Source organism: Ascaphus truei, chromosome 5, assembly GCF_040206685.1.
Source record: "Ascaphus truei isolate aAscTru1 chromosome 5, aAscTru1.hap1, whole genome shotgun sequence".
Classification (NCBI taxonomy): Eukaryota; Metazoa; Chordata; class Amphibia; order Anura; family Ascaphidae; genus Ascaphus; species Ascaphus truei.
The window spans coordinates 286,643,580-286,664,472 of NC_134487.1; the positions used below are offsets into that span (position 1 = coordinate 286,643,580).

The 20,893-nt window shown below is 44.2% G+C and overlaps 1 protein-coding gene across 2 annotated transcripts in view; it reads left to right on the top strand.

Annotated features, from left to right (window-relative positions):
- Positions 1-20,893, top strand: part of SVOPL (SVOP like) — a 34,372-nt gene that overhangs the window by 13,029 nt on the left and 450 nt on the right. For both annotated transcript variants that reach the window (XM_075602500.1, XM_075602501.1), the window contains exons 8-15: positions 6,826-6,951; positions 15,141-15,269; positions 16,941-17,014; positions 17,755-17,957; positions 19,217-19,328; positions 19,618-19,699; positions 20,025-20,114; positions 20,329-20,442. In XM_075602500.1, coding sequence (XP_075458615.1) covers positions 6,826-6,951; positions 15,141-15,269; positions 16,941-17,014; positions 17,755-17,957; positions 19,217-19,328; positions 19,618-19,699; positions 20,025-20,114; positions 20,329-20,442 — 930 coding nt within the window. The remainder of the gene's footprint in view (positions 1-6,825; positions 6,952-15,140; positions 15,270-16,940; positions 17,015-17,754; positions 17,958-19,216; positions 19,329-19,617; positions 19,700-20,024; positions 20,115-20,328; positions 20,443-20,893) is intronic.

Sequence of the window (20,893 nt, forward strand, 5' to 3'; positions counted from 1 at the left end):
CTCCCCCTTCTCTGTCTCTCCCCCCCTATCTGTCTCTCCCCCCCCTTCTCTGTCTCTCCCCCCCCTCTCTGTCTCTCCCCCCCTCTCTGTCTCTCCCCCCTCTCTGTCTCTCCCCCCTCTCTGTCTGTCTCTCCCCCTCTCCCCCTGTCTCTGTCTCTCCCCGTCTCTCTCCCCCTCTCTCTGTCTCTCCCCCCTCTCTGTCTCTCTCCCCTCTCTGTCTCGCTCCCCTCTCTGTCTCGCTCCCCTCTCTGTCTCTCTCCCCTCTCTGTCTCTCTCCCCTCTCTGTCTCTCTCCCCTCTCTGTCTCTCTCCCCTCTCTGTCTCCGTCGCTCTCCCCTCTCTGTCGCTCTCCCCTGTCTGTCTCTCTCTCACTCTCTGTCTCTCACCCACACTCTCTCTGTCTCACACTCTGGACCTGGATATTTTATTTACCCTATATATCTTATACTACACCGAAATAACATACTGCTTTCTTCCAGATCTGACTCAAGTTTCACACGGGAGACATCGGAATCCCCCCTAACCCAGAAGACAGGTAGGGAACACCCCCTCTCCAATGTAAAACATTGCGGGAATGAGGGTACCTGGACATTGAGGGACTGCGGATCAGGTAAGATCCCAGGTGGGATTGCTGCTTTAAATATTGTGAAGCGGGGGCGTCCAGATAATGGTTAAGGGGTACAGGAAACTAGTCACACACACACACACGTAACAAGGACTAATTGTAGTATAATGTAATACAATAAATAAATTTATGTCAAAAACGAATGTTCTTACTAGGAATTTACTCAATTTATTTTATTTATGTATTTTTTTTAAAGCGGGGGCGGGACTAGGGGCGGGATTAGGTGGCGAGTAGATTTTTTGGTTCGGCGAGTAGATTTTTGGGTGATTTGTCAAGCACTGTATATATATATATATATTTATTTTATTTATAAAATATTTTACCAGGAAGTAATACATTGAGAGTTACCGCTCGTTTTCAAGTATGTCCTGGGCACAGAGTAAAACAAAATAATACATGGTTACAAATACAGTTACATAAATGAACAAGGTATACATTATATACAAGACATTGCGTGCACAGTTAAAGAAAATATATATTATGAGCGTATGAAACAGTTACAGACCAGATTAAAGTGTGAGACAGCCTTAGATTTGAAAGAACTTAAGCTGGTGGTGGATATGAGAGTCTCTGGTGGAGTCTGATCTCAGGTGATAGGTGCTGCATGTGGTAGGGGTGAGGAGCTTGTTCAGGTAGCTGGGTAGCTCGCCCAGAAAGTATTTGAGGGTACACACATATATATATACACACACACACATATATATATATATACACACATATATATATATACACACATATATATACACACACATATATATACACACACACATATATATATACACACATATATATATATATACACACATATATATACACACACATATATATACACACACACATATATATTTATCTACAAAACAGAACCGACCAAAAATAGGAAAAAAAATCTGCAGCGCTCTCAGATAAAGTAAATGCTTAGGAAGGGTTTAATGCATCAGGCACAAGGGGAGCGACGTTTCAGACCTCCCGGTCCTTTATCCAGTGGGTAATGGGGGGGGGGGGGGAAGGGTGTGTGTGTGTGTGTATATATATATATTATTTTAAAATGAGACATGGTCAGACACTGGGATTTAGTCTCAGTTAAATGACTTATGGGCTCAACATTTTATTTGTATTCAAATTAATCACCTCCAAAGGTAATTCAAATGAGACCTTGCAGTCTGTGTGATAGGAGCACCCTCTGTAGGCCAAGAGCTTGTGATGCAGCATAAATCTACATTCGACAATCTTTCACTTTAACGCTGCAGCCCAAGCAATATCTGACGTGTTTTTAAAAAAAAAAAATCAGTTCTGTACTACTGTATGAGAGAATACTTGGAGCATTTTTTTTTAAACAATGTCGAATTACATTTTTAATGTATAATGTAATGAAAGAAAGTGACAGAGGTCACTGAAGTCCCCTATTAGTTGCACTCATGGCAAAAACAAGTAGCATAACTATAAGATACAAATATCCTCAGTATGGACTCAAGGTCCCAGATGAAATAAACTAGTAGCTAGAGGATATAAAATCCACAGATAGACAATTGTCTAAGACAAATAAACATAATCCCTAAAGGACCATGTATCCACAGAAAAGGTCTAGTAGCCTAAGGTATAACAATGGCATCCACTATTAAAATCCAAAAAATAAAAAAACCTTTAATACATCTACTATATATTTCTGAAAGCGTCTTATGTGGCTATGTCTGTATGTGTCTCCCTGTGTCCCTCCCTGTGTCCCTAGCGGCAATCCCATTGGACCTTGGGCCAGGCCAATGAGATTGCTTCCTTGGCCCGCCCGCCCGCCCCCACACACCTCTGATTGGCCTGTGGCGGAGTGCGGGCCAAAGGTCACACACACACACACACACACACACACACACACACACACACACACACACACACACCACGCTCTCTCCTCACACAGGCCGCTCCCCGTCCCAGAGGCCGCTCCTCCGGCTGTCTCCGACTCTCCCCGCGAAAGGCACAGCACCTCCTCACCGGAGCGTCTCAGCCTCTCCGCTGAGGAGTCCGAGGTGGAGGAGGAAGGCGGCCGGTACCCGGAGGAAGAGGAGCAGGGCGGCCGGTACCCGGAGGAAGAGGAGGAGGGCGGCCGGTACCCGGAGGAGGAGGGCGGCCGGTACCCGGAGGAAGAGGAGGAGGGCGGCCGGTACCCAGAGGAAGAGCAACGTGGCCGTGTGCAAGGTGAGGAAACGCAGGGGAATTACCGCGTCCCTGACTCCCCCTGCCCTTTGCCCCCCCCTACCCTCCCTGCCCCCTGCCCTCCCTCCCTCCCCCTGCCCTTTGCCCCCTGCCCTCCCTCCCCCTGCCCTTTGCCCCCTGCCACCCTCCACCTGCCCCTCCTCCTCCCTCCCCCTGCCCTTTGCCCCCTGCCCTCCCTCCCCCTGCCCTTTGCCCCCTGCCACCCTCCACCTGCCCCTCCTCCCCCTGCCCCCCCAGCCCTTTGCCCCCTGCCCTCCCTCCCCCTGCCCTTTGCCCCCTGCCACCCTCCACCTGCCCCTCCTCCCCCTGCCCCCCCAGCCCTTTGCCCCCTGCCCTCCCTCCCCCTGCCCTTTGCCCCCTGCCCTCCCCCTGCCCTTTGCCCCCTGCCCTCCCCCTGCCCTTTGTCCCCTGCCACCCTCCACCTGCCCCTCCTCCCCCTGCCCCCCAGCCCTTTGCCCCCTGCCCCCCCAGCCCTTTGCCCCCTGCCCTCCCTCCCCCTGCCCCCCCAGCCCTTTGCCCCCTGCCCTCCCTCCCCCTGCCCTTTGCCCCCTGCCCTCCCTCCCCCTGCCCTTTGCCCCCTGCCCTCCCTCCCCCTGCCCTTTGCCCCCCCTGCCCTTTGCCCCCCGCCCCCCCCTGCCCTTTATCCCCCTGCCCCCCCCTGCCCTTTGCCCCCCCTGCTCCTCCCTGCCCTTTGCCACCCCCACCCTTTGCCCCCCGCCCCTCCCTGCCTTTGCCCCCCGCCCCTCCCTGCCCTTTGCCCCCCGCCCCTCCCTGCCCTTTGCCCCCCGCCCCTCCCTGCCCTTTGCCCCCCCGCCCCTCCCTGCCCTTTGACCCCCCGCCCCTCCCTGCCCTTTGACCCCCCGCCCCTCCCTGCCCTTTGCCCCCCCACCCCTCCCTGCCCTTTGCCCCCCCCACCCATCCCTGCCCTTTGCCCCCCCCCACCCATCCCTGCCCTTTGCCCCCCCCCACCCATCCCTGCCCTTTGCCCCCCCCACCCATCCCTGCCCTTTGCCCCCCCCCCACCCATCCCTGCCCTTTGCCCCCCCCCACCCATCCCTGCCCTTTGCCCCCCCCGCCCCTATAGTGTAAGTGTTTTCCCTGACCTACCCACAGAGCGTGCATGGCTTTAGTAGCAACACTAGGGATACCACGAGTTAATGTGTTATACTTATTACTATTGATCTGGTATTCCTTACTTTATTGGTTGCTACCCCCCTCCCACCCGCTCCCCTACAGGTGTATTTTAACATCACCATTGTTTTATTTTTTATGTCACTTGCTTTTCGGCATTATAAATGATGTATTAAAGGTTTTTTTTATTTTTTGGATTTTAATAGTGGATGCCATTGTTATACCTTAGGCCACTAGACTTTTTCTGTGGATACATGGTCCTTTAGGGATTATGGTTATTTTTCTTAGACAATTGTCTATCTGTGAATATTATATCCTCTAGCTACTCGTTTATTTCATCTGGGACCTTGAGTCCATACTGAGGATATTTGTATGTTATAGTTATGCTACCTGTTTTTGGCGTGAGTGCAACTAATAGGGGACTTCAGTGACCTCTGTCACTTTCTTTCATTATAATTCTCTTCCTTGTGCACCAGGCCTTTTCTTTATATATTATTTTTAGATATTATGGTTTGAGCGACGTCCCACTCTTTTGTTTTCAACATAATGTATAATGTAACGAGCATTTTGTTTCTATAGCAACCATTTACAAAGTCACATCCCCTTCCTCTTCTGAAAGAGGCTCAGGCCCACCCCTCTGAGCCCTGCCCTCTCTCTAGCAGAGAGTGCACCAATTGTATCTAGTGACTGCCTGGTCACATGATCTTCTCCACAGAACTTTGCATCTTTGGTCCTCTTTTGCTGCATGGACAGTCATTTAATGAACCACCGAGTCGAATCTTCGCCGATCGGTCAGATGAGAACAGATCAATTGGCAATTTAGCCAATTACTTATTTGGATTGTATTGATTAACATATTAAAAGGGGGAAAAAAAGTAAAATTATTATTTTTTAAAGCACTCGCACTCGCACTCGCACTCGCACTCGCACTCGCACTCGCACTCGCACTCGCACTCTAAAACAAAATGTAAGGGCTCGCTCAGTATATCACTTGTTAGGATAATTAGAATATTACATTTTACCCAGTGTAAGGTAGACCTTAATTTAAATGATTGGGATAATAGACAAAAATTGTAATGAAACCAAAAAGTGTGATAGTGCTTAAAAAAAATCCCATGACGAAGTCACGTGCAGTGACGAAACGCGTAGAGAAATGCATGCTGGGACATATGACGTCACCCCGAGTGATCTGTGTATCGAGACACTGCTACTTTCTAACCACAATTGTGGCTAAACGGGAAATTAATTAATAGTATTTGTTGCAAGTACTATCCATTGCCCTTCTGTAATTCTGGAGGAGTTCATATCAAGGATATTTGTTTCTACACTGGTTGCTGAGATTCCATGGTGATTCCTGGCTGAGGCACAAGTTTTTCCAGATGAGTATCATCTCTTATGAGATTGACTGACTCTACATGTTTTTGTTCTAGCTACACTTGTGTGAGTGCTTTTTAAAAAAAAAACTACTATTAATGAGAATACATTTCGCACAGAATTACGCTATGGATTGGGTGGGTGGGTACACACACACACACACACACACACACACACACACACACACACACACACACACACACACACACACACACACACACACACACACACACACACACACACACACACACACACACACACACACACACACACACACACACACACACACACACACACACACACACACACACACACTTTAAACAAAGAAAAAGTCTGATGTTAGTTTCTAAAGGGCAAAATTAGAAGGGGGGGGGGGTAGAATGTGAATCAATGGGTTTTGCCTCTTTAGCTGCAATGATGAAATAAGGATGTCAGCATTTGTAACCTTGGCAATGTTATTCTTACAAAAAAAAAAAAAGGAAATGTCCCATTGCATAAATGTAGTATACAATACTGTGAATATAATTTAGACTACACTTTTCCCCACTGGCTCCTTCTTGTTGCTCTGCTTTGCTCCAACATTTACTCGAGTCCTGCGGGAACGTGTGATTATAAGCTGTTTGTATGATGACTTTCCGGAGTCATGTCATATCCAGTCTTTTCCCCTGTGTATTGTGAAAAGCAGTGTGTTCATGGCTGGCGCTATAGACAAATAAATCACACTGTATCAATCAAGGGTGGGCACTTGCCCTTGAGTTTTGGTTTTGCCAGAACTTGGTAGCAATTTTTTTTTTTAACCAAACCAAAACCAAATTGGAAAAAAACCCCTCAAAATTAGATGGAATTGTTGGGAAATTCAACGTTTTGTTAATAAATGTGCAAGTTTATAATTTGTGAACCCCAAATTCCTTTATTTGAAAAACATTTGTAAACGAAGCTCTAGACGAGTCATTTTTGTTTTGGCTTGTATTAAAAAAAAAAAAAAAAAAACTTGCTGTGGAGTTAGACTCGAACATCCACATGCCAAAATCCCTCAAACCTGCAGCATGTAAACAAACTTGTTATAAACCTGTACTGCACAGCAGTGAGCTTTCAGAAGCGGAAGCCAAATGCATAACAGACGAGCAGTGTACCAACCAAATGATACAAAAAACACAGCGCACAACGCTCATAGTGCGTTAAAAATTATATTGATAACCAAACAAGTGAGGTAAGTATTAGGCGTACATTAAAACAATTTAAACAATTTTTTCACCTTTATTCACTACCAACCAAATGACCTGCACCAGTTGCATCAAACGTGGACATTACATGGAAATTATTGTATTAATCAATGTATTTCAATTCCTTAGAATTAAATGTATTTTTTTCTTCTTAATAAACTGACCATGAGGAGTCGCCTACGGGGACCCCCTAGGCACTTGCCTACTTGGGTAATCCGGCACTTATCCTATGAATGCAATATTGTTTGTTCTCTTTCTACATTCACAGGTCTTTTGGCTGGCAGGCTCCCTATTAATCATTGGGCTGGGATCTGTTGTCAATCCTACCTTAGGCTGGCGCTGGCTCATCCGACTGGCATCTATTCCTGGCATCATTCTTATCCTCGTGTTTAAGGTGAGGTTTTCCCATCAATCTTCCTCTTGACTCGCATAACTTCCTTGTTTCTTCAAGCTGGCCTTATTTGCCTGTGTTTGCTTTATCCCGCTGTATTTCTCTACCACACCCTATTTTATATTGCCCCAAACACAAGTACGAGGGAATGGGTGATATATCAGGGTGTTCTGGGATAAGGCACCGAATGTTTTATTTGAAGTAATTGGATCCCAAGTATTGAAACTTCTGAGATCTAGGGGATGGGGATGGGGATGGGAAGGGGGGGGGGAGGGCAGGTACTGAAGTGTGTTTATACAAAAAGGAGAACATTTAAAACAACTTACCGTAATTTTCTTTTCCTGGAACCATGGCAGTGTGCACCATTGGGTTTATCCCTTCTCACTCTAGGTAGGACAGGAAATAGACTTTTGCAGGTAGGCCATATAAGGCCCCTCCCTCTACCTGCACCTTAGTCTTATGATTCTTCCATAGCTGAAAAATATAACTGATCGGCACTAGACATACTGTACACAGGGAGGGTAACTATGTGCCCACTGCCATGGTTCCAGGAAAAGAAAATTACGGTAAGTTGTTTTAAATTTTCTCCTTTCCTGATCACCCTGGCAGTGGGCACCTTTGGGACATACCCAAGCAGTGCAAATTTTAGGGAGGGATACTTAAGAAATAGAAGCCACCAGTTAATGCCTTTATCAGTTTGATCTTTATTAATACACTTTACACTTTATTTCACTACAGATTGTAACACTCTACGTCCAAAGCTTGCGTCAGCTGATGATTGTACGTCTAGTCTGTAGTATTTCAAGAATGTATTGAATGAGGACCAGACTGCCGCTTTGCATATCTGTCCTGGTGTAGCTTGTGCTTTAAATGCCCATGATGTAGACATGTCCCTTGTAGAATGAGCTTTAATGTTCAAAGGTTTATCTTGTCCTTTGCTTTCATAAGCTTTTTTAATACAAGACACTATCCACTGAGAAATTGTTGTCTTTGATGCTGCTTGACCTTTCTTTGGTCCCTCTGGAATGATGAATAGTCTGTCTGACTTTCTGACATCTCGCATCCTTTCCATGTACACTTTTAGGCATCTCACCACGTCTAATTTGTGTAGTCTTTCTTCTTTCTTGTTCTTTGGATCTGGACAGAATGACGGAATCACAATTTCCTGATTCATGTGGAACTGTGATACAACTTTTGGCAGAAATTGATGCACTGGTCTGAGAACTGGCTTGTCTTGATGTATGACTAGGAATGGTTCCTTGGCTGATAGAGCCTGTAGTTCTCCCACTCTCCTTGCTGAGGTGATTGCGATCAAAAACACCATCTTCCATGATAACCATCTTAAACCTATCTCCTGTATAGGTTCAAACGGAGATGCTGTTAGTACATCCAATACTAGGGACAAGTCCCATGTAGGTACCCTGTTTTTGATTTGAGGTCTTAGTCTTTTAACTGCCTGCAAGAACCTGATGATTAATCTTTCCATTGCCAAATTTCTTTCCAACAAGGCTGATAGTGCAGACACCTGTACTTTCAATGAGCTAAGACTGAGACCTTTCTCAAATCCTTTTTGCAGGAACTCTACTATTGACACAATTCTAGGTGAAAGGAAATTTTGTTTTTCTTTCTCGCACCAATCGCGAAAGCAAAGCCAGATTCTATGGTATACTTTTGATGTGGATCCTTTTCTTGCGTGTAAAAGGGTTTGGATTGTTTTGTCTTAACAACCCTTCAGTCTCAATGTTTCCCGCTCAGTCGACATGCCGTCAAGGCCCATTGTTTGGCGTTCGGATGACATATTGGCCCCTGTCGCATCAGTCCTTTGCGATCTGGTATGTGCCATGGTGTATCAACTGCCATATTTACCAAGTGTGTGAACCAAAGCCTTCTTGGCCAGTATGGTGCTACAAATATCACCTCTGCTTGGTCTTCCCTGATTTTCCTGGTTGCTTTCGGAATTAGGGGAATTGGAGGGAACAGGTATGCCAATTTGAAGTCCCATTTGAAACTGAGAGCATCTGTACTTTTTGCGCTTGGATGAAACTGTCTTGCACAGTAGTTATTTACCTTGCGGTTCTGATGTGTCGCCACGAGATCTATGTCTGGCTGACCCCATCGCTCTACCAGTTCTTGAAACACCTGTGGGTCTAATGCCCATTCTCCTGGGTGTATAATGTTGCGACTTAGAAAGTCTGCTGTGACATTTTCCAGTCCTGGGATATGTATGGCTGTAATTTCCGATAAGTGGCGCTCTGCCCTCAAGAGGATTTCTGCTGTGAGATTCATCAGCTTTCTGCTCCTGTTTTCTCCTTGTTTGGCTATATACTTGACAACTGACCTGTTGTCTGATTCTATCTTTATATTGCCACCATTTATTTGGTCTTGGAAAGCTTCTAGGGCCCTTTGTACTGCTTTTAGTTCCAGCAGATATGATGGAAGATGCTTTTCCTGGTCTGTCCAGGTTCCTTGCACCAATGTTTCTCCCATCTGGGCACCCCAACCTGTGTTGCTCGCATCTGTTGTAATTCTTACCCAGTGCACTGGGTGTAGTGTTTGTCCTTTTTCCAGGTTTCGGGTATCTTCCCACCACTTTAATTCCTGTTTTGTGTGTGGGTGTAACAAGATTCTTTGTCTTGTGTTTTTGTGATTCCCGTTCCATTGTTGTAAAAAATTGTTTTGTAATGGTCTCATGTGTAGTGCTGCCCATTTTGTGACGCTTAATGTTAAAGCGAATTTTCCTAGAAGCTTCATGCATTCTTCTGCTGAAGTCCTGGCAGCTTTCCTGAGCTTCTTTGTTTGCATAGCTATGTCTTGCCTCTTTGTGTCTGGCAGTCTCACTTCTCCTTTTGCCATATCGAATTCTACCCCCGAAAATCTTAATAGTTGAGTGGGTATGAGATGACTCTTGTCTCTGTTTATTAACCAACCGTGCTGTTCCAGGAAGGTTATGACCATCTTCTGGTCTTGTTGTAATTTCTCCAGACTTTTTGATTTTACCAGGATGTCGTCCAGGTATGGGTATATTTCTACCCCTCTTTCTCTCATTTCTGCCACTAAAGGGGCTAGAATTTTTGTAAACTTTCTTGGGGAAGTCGCCAGACCAAATGGCAGTGCTGTGTACTGATAATGATCTTGGTTCACTGCAAACCTTAGAAATCTTTGGTGTCCCTTTGCTATGGGCACATGTAGATAAGTGTCTTTTAAGTCTATCGCCACCATCCAGTCTCCTGGTTGTACCTCTTGAATAATCATTTTCAACGATACCATCTTGAATTTTCTTATTCTCAAGAATAAATTTACCTTTCTTAGGTCTAGGATTGCTCTGTAATCTCCTGAAGGTTTTTGTACTAGAAATATTCTGGAATAAATTCCACTTCCTCTGTCTTCCTGAGGTACCTTCTTTATTACTTCCGCTTGTAATAACTTCTTTAAAGCCGAATTCATTTGCCTTCTTTTTTCCTTGGACTGTACACATGTTGTTAGGCATATATTTCTTCTTGGCATCTCTCTGAATTCTATACTTTACCCCTGACGAATGGTTTCTAATACCCAATTGTCCTGTATTGTTTGGGCCCACGTTGCAGAAAACTGCGTCAGTCGCCCTTCTACTGGTGACTGCTGGCACCTTTGACCTTCATGTGAACTTGTTCTTGGAAAATGATCCTCTTCCTCTGGCGCCTCGAAAAAGCCGGTTCTGGCCGCCCCTCCATGTTGTTTGCCTTGGAAACCACCTGCCAGGTCTATATGTCTTTGCTTCCTTATACTGATTTCTATTAGCCTGTTGGAAACCGAATCTTCTGGTCCTGTTTTCCTGGGGCAAAAAAGTGCTCTCACCTCCTGATGCTTTTGTTATTATGGCATCCAGTTTGTTGCCAAAGAGGAATTCACCTTCAAACGGTAATCCACATAAGCTATTCTCTGATGCTGTATCAGCCATCCACTGTCTGAGCCATAATGCCCTTCTTGCTGATACCGCTAGCGCCATAGATTTAGCTGCTAATTTTACCGCATCCAAAGAGGCTTCTGCTATGTAGTCTGTTGCCCACTTTACTTCGGACAGTGCCTTCAGAATAGCACTTTTTTTTACACCCTTGTCTATTGCCTCTTCTATGTTGGCAATCCACACTCGCATAGCCCTTGCTGCTGACATTGTTGCTATGGCTGGTTTGTAGGATGTCCCTGCTGTGACGTATGCTTTTTTCAATACGTAATCCATCTTCCTATCCATAGTGTCCTTTAATGATGCAGCTTCCTCTATTGGGATAGTGGTCTTTTTTTACTATTCTGGATATAGCCGTATCCACCTTTGGGCTAACATCCCAAAATTTTACCTCCTCTTGTGGGAATGGATACATCTTCCCAAATCTTTTAGGCGTAAATACTTTGGCGTCTGGTCGTGTCAACTCTGCTTGAATGAGGTCTTTGATTACCTGATGAATAGGAAAAACTATACCTTATCTATGTCTTGACCCAAAAACTTTATCTTTCTTGTGAGTTAACTCCTCATTATCTTCTAATTCCAATGCCTGCCTCATGGCCTTGATGAGTGGATCCACCATTTCTACATCAAATTCAGATTCTTCTTCCTGAATATCCTGATCTGATGAATCCATTTCACCCTCTGATACTTGAAAACAATCAATGTCAGAATCATCTGATGAAAAACCTTTCCCTTTATCCAGACTGGTTTTGGATCTAGATCTTTTTTGCGCAGGGTTAACTGCTTGCTGAACTGCCGCATCAACACTGTTTAACAGCCTCCTTCATTAATACAAGGAAAGTGCTCCTTTGTTCGTTGGAATCTCCTGCAGCTGCCTTAAGACAATCTTCACACAATTTCTTCCCTATTAGAGTTGGTTTCTCGCAAGCTGCACACCATTTAGTTTTCTTAGCAACCTTCCTTTTATGTTGCAGGGATTCCCCCGTCCCCTTTGAAGATCCTGCTTCTGGGAGGGTAACCACCGAACTATTTTAATAAAAACAAAATAAATACTAAATATACACCCTAATGTATATAGCTCCTCTCTCTTTCCCATGTAGAACTAAAAACTAAGGACTCACCTAGTCTTGGGAACTGAACTTTTAGGGGTCTCCATTTTCGAATCCATTTCCAGCACTTGGCTTCTCCCTGCTGAGCGTTCCATGCTGCCGTTTTTCTCTCTCACACACACACACACAGCGTGTCCGTCGCTCCTATGACGTCACCACAGTGCTCGTGCACGGCCCGCGTGTCTGTGCACGCGTCCGCCGGCCGGAATGTGACGCGCGCGCTCCTGTGCACGTTTCCCTCTACCGCAACGTTCCAGACGCTAGCGCGGCCAATCTGAGCCTTTTTTACGGCTCGCAGCTGTGGCTGCTCCCCCCCCCCCGCGTTGTACCGGGCTCCTGGGGGTTTCTTACCGCAGCGTACCAGACGCTAGTGCGGTGAGTCTGAGCCTGCACGGGGCTCTCAGCTGCAGCTGCTATGCTCCCCCTCGCTTTGTGTCGGGTTAATGGGGTTTCCTTTGCAAGTAAGCCTCCACGGCCCGCGGCTGCAGCTGCTCCCCACCCCACGAATGTATTGGGTTCCTGGGGGTTCCCCCGACTCTTAGGGGTCTCCGTCTTGCCACCCGCATGGGCGCGTCGATCGGAGCTTCAGGGCAGAGAGGTTGAGGTCCCTGGATAGCTGCACAAGGTGCAGTAGGTGAGTCCCTTTAGAAAATAAAAAATCCTACTCCTAGCTGTGAGGACAGGAAAAAGACTAAGGTGCAGGTAGAGGGAGGGGCCTTATATGGCCTACCTGCAAAAGTCTATTTCCTGTCCTACTAGAGTGAGAAGGGATTAACCCAAAGGTGCCCACTGCCAGGGTGATCAGGAAAATAAAATGCTCTGTCCCACTCAATGATACTTCATGTCATAATGTAGGGCAGTGGTTCCCAAACTTTTTCAGTTCAAGGCTCCCAAAGGCGATCAGGATTTTTCCGTGGCGCCCAATGTGAAAACAAAGTTGTATATACATACCTAACAGTTGCAGTGCGCAGTTGGTGGCTTGGCTCTGGCAGCACCGCGCTCACCTCATTCGGTCACTGCAGTGGCGCAGAGCACCTCATAAAACAAACTAACCCGCCCCCCGCAGAAGACAGCGCCGGGAACTCCTCTTGCTGTCGCTGCCCGCAGCCGGTGTGAGGGCGAGAGGGGGCTCCAAAACCTTACATGGAAGGCGCAAACGGCCCGGTTCGGTTGCAGCCCTTCGCCCTTTTGGTTTCCTGCGGAGCACGCGCTGCATTGTGGGGAGGGGAGGGATAATCGCGAAGCCCCTCTAGGCAAGCCACGGTGCACAGATTGGGAACCAATTTTGTGGGGGATTTGTGTTTCAATGTCCCCCAACTAGAGCAAAAACAGCAGTCGTTTGATAAAGGACATACATATACAGCAGGACATTGAATAGTGCATTTTTTCCCTTAACTCTGGTGCATATTTGTGTGTACTACTTTTGCTCAAGTGTTGATGGTTGAAGACTAATAATTAACCCCAAACATCTTTTCCGCTGCTCTGCCAATACACAATGCAAGGCAATATTAAGCACCAAGGATGCGGTGACCTCTTGCTGTATCACAATTCTTGGCCAGGAAAATATTTAGAAACAAGAGACCCTAGACAGAGAATGCAAAATATAAGTGTAAAAAACGAAAAAGTTTGATAAAATGTTACCTTTTTGGTAAGAAAAGGAATCAAGCAAAGTTGACAAAAGACAAATTCCAGCCATGAAGAAGAGATTAATATATGTAGATTTGCATGTATACAGTGACATTTGTGGCCTCTATTCCCCAAAGAAGCAGTTTACTGAATAATTATATCTCCAATCGCATATCAACACACTAACTGAAAGTTTCTGACTCTTCAATGGGATTTCCTACCAGCTATGTTTGATTATCTATTATATTACTAATGCACTTTACACATTTGCATTTTAATGAACTCATTAATTTTTCTTGTGCTTGGATTGTCACCCGCTAAGATTGGCATTTGTTCAATACAGAATGATCACATCCTAGCCTCAGCTTTCTGATTTAAATGTCCCAAGCAAAATCAGAGAATCAAAGACTCAATAGTAGAAAACCACTATATTACACAGTACCTGTATGTAACAATATTCCCAATGTTGGCCTGTTCTTTGTTTCCACTTTAACAATGTAACAAAGATAACAAGACAGCGTGATCTGTCTGTATGTCACATGAACTTTTTAACTTCACCCAGAAACATGAACATCATGTGAATCATCTTGTATCAGACAAGCAGTACAGCAGCACCTCTAGAAACGACTAAATTACTGACACTATATTTAATTTAAATACATACGTTCTTTGGGGAATCAAGCCTAAGACTAGCTCCGGTATGGAGTTTTTAGGGAGCTTAAAAAGAGAATTAAATTAAAGTCAAGAACATAATCCATCCATTGTAATAGAAACACTAACATTCAGAGTACAAGTAAACTGGCTACATACTACTATAAAGGTAAAAAAATTAAACAACATATATAGAAGGGGAGGCTGCTGCTACACCACGCATTATGATAGGGGTACTGCTCAATGCTCTTTTTTTTGTTTCACTAGAATATTCTGTTATACTGTTTATTGCTTTATGCCAGGGGCGCGCAAGATTTTTTTTTTTTAAGAGGGGGGGGGGGGGGGGGGGGGTGGAGGGGGGCGCTGCGTTTACTGAGGCCCCGGGCTCTTCCCCAAAGCATTTAAATGGCTCTATAAAGTTCCAACCTTGACTCAGACGGCTTTGGGCGATGTGTCACGTGACATCACAACCCCCGGTGTACCTTGTTTACATGGCAACGCAGCATAAAATGCCACTGCGGGATCACGTGACATGACCCCGTGGCGCCATTTGACACAAGGTAAGGGGGGTTGGGGAAGAGTAGGCAGGGGGGCGCAGGGCAAAAAGTTTGTGCACCCTTGCTCTATGTAACCATAACAATCCTCATTGTGAGCAGCAGAAAATAGATACAAAACTATCCACTAATGCACACAAACGTGACATTCTGCTTTCAAAAACCCCAGCATCGGGCTCTGTGACCGACCTCAGCTTAGTTTCAGAAAATTATGGATATAACCATTTAAATACACAAATCTCACATCTTCGTAAAGATAATTAAGGCTTTGAAGACTCAAAGAATAGATACACCATTTTTTTCCAACTGCAGTTTATTCCGGAGTCCGCGCGATTCAATGTCTCTGTGGGAAATAACCAGGCTGCCATGGATACCTTACAGCGGATTGCCAATATAAACCGTTCAAAGATGCCAGAGGGAACACTAAAGGAGCCAGTATCGGTAAGAACAATTTGGCATTGGGCAGGAACAGTCCAACTGTAAAATCGACTATCCTCGGGGTCAGGACAATGCAATAGGGTTACTTAAAACTGCAGTCTCACATGCAACCAAATCGAACAACACAATCCCGCATCTCACACTCCATTCTTCTCCTCACTTTTAAAGCTTTACTCTTCTACCCCTCCCTACATCTCAGCCCTAATTTCTCGTTATGCACCATCCCGACTCTTGCGTTCTTCTCAAGGATGTCTTCTTTTTGCCCCCTTTGTATCTAAAGCCCTCTCCCGCCTTAAACCTTTTTCACTGACTGCCCCACACCTCTGGAATTCACTTCCCCTCAGTACCCGACTAGCACCCTCTCTATCCACCTTTAAGACCCACCTTAAGACACATCTGCTTAAAAAAGCACATGAATAGCACTGTGGATATTCTGAACGCATGATACATAAAGCTTGGCCCCCTGCAGACGCACTTACCAGAACTCCCTCCTACTGTCTCTGTACGTTCTCCCTATCTACCAATTAGACTGTAAGCTCCTCGGGGCAGGGACTCCTCTTCCTTAGTCACTTTTATGTCTAAAGCACTTATTCCCATGATCTGTTATTTATATTATCTGTTATTTATTTGATTACCACATGTATTACTACTTTGAAACGCTATGTACATTAATGGCGCTATATAAATAAAGACATACAATACAATACAATTTAATAGCTGAAAACGATGTGACTAATGTCCTAAAATCAAAAAGGTGTTTATTTTAGATTAGTTTTAAAATACAAAAAAAAAAATCAATAGGTCAATAAAACATGGTAGTTTTACAGTTACCATTGGTTTACTTTATCCCTTCCTCGTTGCTTTGTAGTTTATTTTTTTTTACATGCAAAGGATTTGCACATCATCACTGGGGTGAAACCAACATTGACGCTCATCCCCCTTCTCCGCCCAATCATATAATGGAAAACATTGAAAAATCTCTAGGCCACAATATTTAAAATCACATATACATATATATATTTATTTTTTAAACGGGAAAGGTTAATTCAATAACTGTCTAACTAATTAAACCTGTCACTTTCTCGAGTTCAGTTTGTCCCAAAAAAGTTTTCAGCATATGATATAAAGCAGCCTGGTTCACCTTGCAAAAGTCGCCTGTTGTATATACAGGCAGGCCTCGTTTTACAACGAATGGCTTATCCAACGCTATGCAATGCATACCTATGTTCATTTTTACAACGCCAAAACAGCTTATCCAACGCTTGGCAACGTTGTTTACGTGTATATAATATATATATATATATATATATATTATATTTTTATATTATATATATATATATAAAATACAGTATATGCACTATATAATTTCTGTGTGCTGCATATCTAATTGTCTGCGTAAAATATTTTGTGTATTTTAGCATTAAAAATGCCTTCAGGAACGGATCCTTTCATTTAAACAGTGTTCCTATGGGAAAACGTGTTACGCTTTACAACGTTTCGCTATCCAACGCCATTTTGAGTAACGCATTGTGTCGGATAACCGAGGACTGCCTGTATTTGCCAACTTTCCGTACGTGCTTGTGTTAGTTTTATGTGCATAGCTGTGAAAAAATAAAAATCTAGTGGTGTAAAAATGTAGTACAGTACCTATCTTTTATATCCCTCTCTTACTAGGGCAGAACAGGCAGCATTTTAGATCTCATAGACCGGAAATATTTACGGACATCTCTGCAACTCTGGGTCATATGGTAAGTATTCCTCCGAGAAACACTTTATAAGCCTATGAAGTTGAAAATCAAACACAGCAGAGGCACAGCAAGAAAAGAACAACTTAGAGTGGTTAAGGGGGGGATGGGGGAAAGAAAATATGAAAGGAAAATGCAACATCAGAGAGAAATCTGTCCAATTTCTACATGCTAGATTTATTTCTTACAAATAGATTAAATGTAATTCAAGACGAAGTGGCCTGCTAATAAAAACAATCTTTAATGGCCTAGAAAATATTATTATTGAAGTATTTAACTTTGCTGGGAATGTGTGTGTTAATCTTTAATGGCAGACATTAAAGGGTTAAATCTGGATTGAAATATAGAAACATTTTAAAATACTTTTGAAGCAGGTTTGTAAACATGGTAAAATGAGCCTTAGGGCGACAACACTACACTTATGTGATGTCCGCACGCAATTCGACCATATAGGAATCCTAAACATCTAAAAGCGCAATGCTAATGAAGGATTATGCTTCAAAAGTCCAACGGAAAAGGACTATTCCAAATCAGTACACCACCTTACTTCATAAAACAAAAAGGTACAGCACAATGATGACAAGTGGTGTAAATTACCTTTTTTAATTTCAGCAACATTTGTTGGGGCTTCAGACTTTTCATTGCGAATAGGAACTGGCACTTTTCCCATTGAAGGCCGAGAAGGTGATATTGCAAAATCTGCATTGTTCCCAACAGCACATAATAAATTCATCTCTTGCCAGGGTTGGAATATCCTTTGCGTACTATGGTGTTATCCTTGCCAGCTCTGAGCTTTTGGAGCGGAATCTGGTTTGCGGTTCAGGACAGTTGGCTTCTGAAGCAGAAGAGGATGTGCCTGAAGAAAGTCGCAGTCCATGCCATTGCCACATGCTGAGCCCCAATGACTATCACACAATGATTATTAGCACTGTGGGGGAGATTGCGTGTAAGTTACTGTAATGCAAAGATTCTGGATTCAGCCAATAACTTGCACAGTCTGAGTCAGTGAACAGTCTTAGGCTACGGCACCAGTGGTCACTGCAGCATGCGTGAAAGCTGCAATCTGTGGTCTATTGTGGAGCAATGGGATGAGCAGGGAGGGATTGGGTGCAGACATGACAGGGGTGGGGGGCGCAGCCATGTTCATCTACAATACCTGCAATCCTATTGTCCACACGATATGCCCTGCTATTGGCTGCCCGCACACCACGTGATGGCGTTGTGGCAAGGAAAGACAAAATTGTGTTCCCTGCCAGCGGACACATTATCGCACTTGCGCGCGCACACACAGTGACTGGGGCTTGCCCCAGAGGGCTGTGCTGTGTGGCACGCACGCCATAGCACGCACCGCAGTGGCCACTAGGTACCTGACCTAACAGATGTAATCAAAAAGGGGTTTTACATGGCTTCGGTTATGTTCTCAGTTACAGCTTGCACAGCTGAACAGCATACAAAAAGAAAATGCTCCAAATACCCGGGGAAGCCCCAATAAGTATAGTCTGATCCAAGCGTGCAAGGGGAATTCTTAGCCTGGCACCTGCACAGTCAATGGAAAAGCTTCTGGCATTATCCTAGCTTAGGCTCTTATTTATAGCATATTGTTAGGCTTCATCCAATCAGTGCTGAGTGTTGTAGCAAAAAATGCATATTTATACGGATGAGTCACACTTCCTTTGAGGTAAACAACTCTATATATGGTAGCAAACATGAGAGCTCTGCTTAAACAAAGCACATTTTATGGCATACTTAAGCAGAGTGGTACTTTCCCAGACAGTTACTTATATTACTGAGAGGTACCAAAATATGTAGGATCAATGAGCCATCTATTTCCTTACGTAGCCCTGCAGGGGCAAACTATAGAGGCAAGGGCTAATCAACTATCCGTTTCTATGCACTTGAAGTAACTAATTGGTCTCTTTTACGGCATAATCACAAAGGACCATAGATTACGTTTGTCCTACAGTAGCACCAAGTTGTGGGAAGGGCACTTTCCATGAGTTATAATTTGTTTTTGTGCTAATTACTTTCAAATAATTCAGCATTGGCATTTGCTTTATTGCAGAAATAAATCTACTCTAGGAACAATGTACCTAGCCAATCCTCAGAAGACCAAAACTATTACACCTAGATCGCATTATAAAATGCTGTTTTACCAAATATATATATATATATATATATTAAGGGATGTGTTTTCTGTTAATTCAGTAAATCCTTTCAACATTCTGGGAATTAATTTACTTGGACGTCGCTGGACTCTCGGCCTCACCATGGCCACCACTGGAATCTTCTTTCTGCTTCTTAACATCTGCATGTCAAGGCAAGTTTAGGGTATGTGAGGGCTGTGCATTAAAAAGGGGAAGTGGAACCAGCTCCATAATCCATCTGGTGTGTCCAGGACATTTAGGATCTGGTTTAAAAATGTGGCTTCCGTTTCCAGAACCAATGGGTTTCCCAACAGATTGCCATTTTATATGTGGGGATTATGCAGATACATTATGAGGATCATGCTGTGTGTGATAAGTACTGATTGACATGAATGTTACATTGCTCCTCAGAGGCCTTGGAAAGCAATGTTTCTAATAATCTTTTTTCCACTACTTTTCCAGCACTGGTCTGATTGCGATACTCTTCTGCCTTCGGGCCTTGGTGTCAGCAAACTTCAACACCATCTACATTTACACTGCAGAGGTTAGTACATAGGATGATACATGCATGAACTTCTTACATCTCACTAAAACAGATCATCTCCTACCCACAATGAACCCTCAACGGATTCGACGTTTGCAGATACCATCATTGGTTTCATAATTCCATTGTTGTTGCATCTGAACAGCCTATGCAGTGCAACTCCCCCAACCACTTAACATGTCCCCGCTTTTAAAACATAAAATTACCAAGGTAACAAAGCAATAGTGTGCAAGATGCCAGTCATTGTTGTTCTTCTGCAATCTTTAATTACAATGCTACCACTCTCTGAATTAGCTTAATTCTGTTATTTGATGCCTTGGTCCAGGTCTACCCCACAGTGATGAGAGCAATTGGGATGGGCACCAGTGGCTCTGTGTGTCGTATAGGAGCAATGGCAGCCCCATTCATAGCGCAGGTAAGCTATTTATGCTGTATAATCTATATTTGAGCTTATGTTCTCTAGCTAAAAATACAGCTGGGTCCAGGCTTTCAAGTCTCAAAAGATGTTTTACATCCCACCATTATACGCTCACTTACTAAGCTCTCTAAATGTAGTTAAAAAAAAAAATGTGGAAAATGTTCCTACTCCATTCAACAAATACAATGCTTGTCTTGGTGTTTTCTTATAGGTTTTATTGAGTGCTTCAATAATTGGCGGCCTCTGTCTGTTTGCCATGGTGTGCTTCATTTGTGCTCTTTCGGCTTTCACGCTGCCTATAGAGACCAAAGGAAGAGCACTCAAGGTTAGTATAATAACCTGTACCCATTTCCTTTGCCTTCTACATTTTTTGAAATGTAAAGGTTTTAAAAACCGGTCTCACACAGCCACTTTCACAAGGCCTTCCACTCTTGATGCTTTTAATTAGTACAGGCATACCCCGCATTAACGTACACAATGGGACCGGAGTATGTATGTAAAGCGAAAATGTACTTGAAGTGAAGCACTACCTTTTTTTCCCACTTATTGATGCATGTACTGTACGGCAATCATCATGTACATGCAGAACTGATGGAAATAATGCATTTATAACAGGCTCTAGTCTCCCCGCTTGCGCACAGCTTCGGTACAGATAGGGAGCCGGTATTGCTGTTCAGGACGTGCTGACAGGTGCATGCGCGAGCTACCGTTTGCCTATTGGGCGATATGTCCTTACTCGCGTGTGTACTTAAAAAGTGAGTGTCCTTAAACCGGGG